The sequence below is a fragment of the Eimeria tenella genome, genomic scaffold, assembly GCF_000499545.2.
Source record: "Eimeria tenella Houghton genomic scaffold, Eth_scaff4632, whole genome shotgun sequence".
Lineage (NCBI taxonomy): Eukaryota > Apicomplexa > Conoidasida > Eucoccidiorida > Eimeriidae > Eimeria > Eimeria tenella.
Genome location: NW_013545568.1, coordinates 1 through 1,303, shown reverse-complemented (window position 1 = coordinate 1,303; position 1,303 = coordinate 1). Strand labels below are relative to the sequence as shown.

Below are 1,303 nucleotides of genomic sequence, written 5' to 3'. Positions count from 1 at the left end.
GCCGATCTCTTCCCCAGCCTCGATTCAGGGTTTAGGGTTTAGGGTTTAGGGTTTAGGGTTTCCCACACAAGATTTTTAAAAGCTTTCCACAGCCCACGGGACTCTACACTGTGGGGCCCCCTGGGGGCCCCGGGGGCCCCAGGGGCCTCAGGGGCCCCTGGGGGCCCCTGGGGGCCCCCTGGGGGCCCTTAGGGGCCCCACGAGGCCCTGGGGTTTCGGCTGCTGCAGCAAAGAAATAGAATCTGAAAGGGTTTGCTTGAGGAAGATAAACCCTAAAACCTACACCCTAAACCCTCGGCGCGAAACCCTAAACCCTAAACCTTATAGTGCGTGCCGTGCAGCCAGAGCATCAAACCCTAAGGCTTCGATCCCTAAACCCTAAACCCTAATCTTAAACCCTAAACCCTAATCTTAAACCCTAAACCCTAGTTGCTAAATTGCAGGGGAGTACTTTACTTCTGGCTGTTCACAGTTAAATGGAGGGGCCCTACGTGAAGACCTGGGCCCACCTCTAAACCCTAAACCCTAAACCCTAAACCCCAAACCCTAAACCCTTGGGGGCCCTCAGAAGATGGCGGAGCTGCAGGCGCGGCGGCAGCTGGAGAAGCAGCAAAGGGCAAAGGAGGAACTCGTCAACCACCTGAGGGTTTTGGAGGTAGGGTTTAGGGTTTAGGGTTTAGGGTTTAGGGTCTAGGGTTTAGGATTTAGGGTTTAGAAAGCTGGCTGTGAGAGGAAACACGGCGAGACCCTTGGCATTTAGGGCTTGGGGTTTAGGGTTTACGCGCAGACTGCAGACTTGCTGCTGCTGCTGCTTCGGCTCTGCTGCAGATCTATAGCTGTTGCTGCTGCTACTTCTTCTTGTGGGCCATAGCTGTCGGTGCTGCTGCTGTTTTCAACAGCTGTTACCGTTGGTGCTGTTGCTGCTGCTGCTAGCTGCTGCTGCTGCTACTATCTGCTGTTGCTGCTGCTGCTGCTGCATTTCAGGATGCGCTGGCCTTCCTTCAGCACGGCGTGGAGGGCATCTGCGGCCCCTCTGCTGCTGCTGCAGACGTGCCCAGCAGCAGCAGCAGCAGCCTGCTCCTGGACAAAAGCAGCAGCAGCAGCAGCAGCAGCAGCAGCATGTTCCCTTGCTGCATGGTGCCCCTGACTTCCCAGGCGCTGCTGCCCGCCCAGCTGCTGCCAGCAGGGGCCCCCATTTTGCACTTGGGCAGCGACTACTTGGCTATGCTGCGGACGGGGTCAGCAGCAGCAGCAGCAGCAGCAGCAGCAGCAGCAGCAGGGAAGGAGGGGAAGGGGGGGGCAG

The 1,303-nt window shown here is 57.8% G+C and overlaps 1 protein-coding gene across 1 annotated transcript; it reads left to right on the top strand.

Annotated features, from left to right (window-relative positions):
* Window positions 1-571: 571 nt before the first annotated feature.
* On the top strand, window positions 572-1,147 carry ETH_00034055 (uncharacterized protein; the record flags this gene model as incomplete). Its single annotated transcript, XM_013380234.1, has 2 exons — window positions 572-655; window positions 1,049-1,147. The coding sequence occupies 2 exons, from the start codon at window positions 572-574 to the stop codon at window positions 1,145-1,147; spliced, it is 183 nt and encodes a 60-aa protein (XP_013235688.1).
* Between the last annotated feature and the right edge of the window lie 156 nt (window positions 1,148-1,303).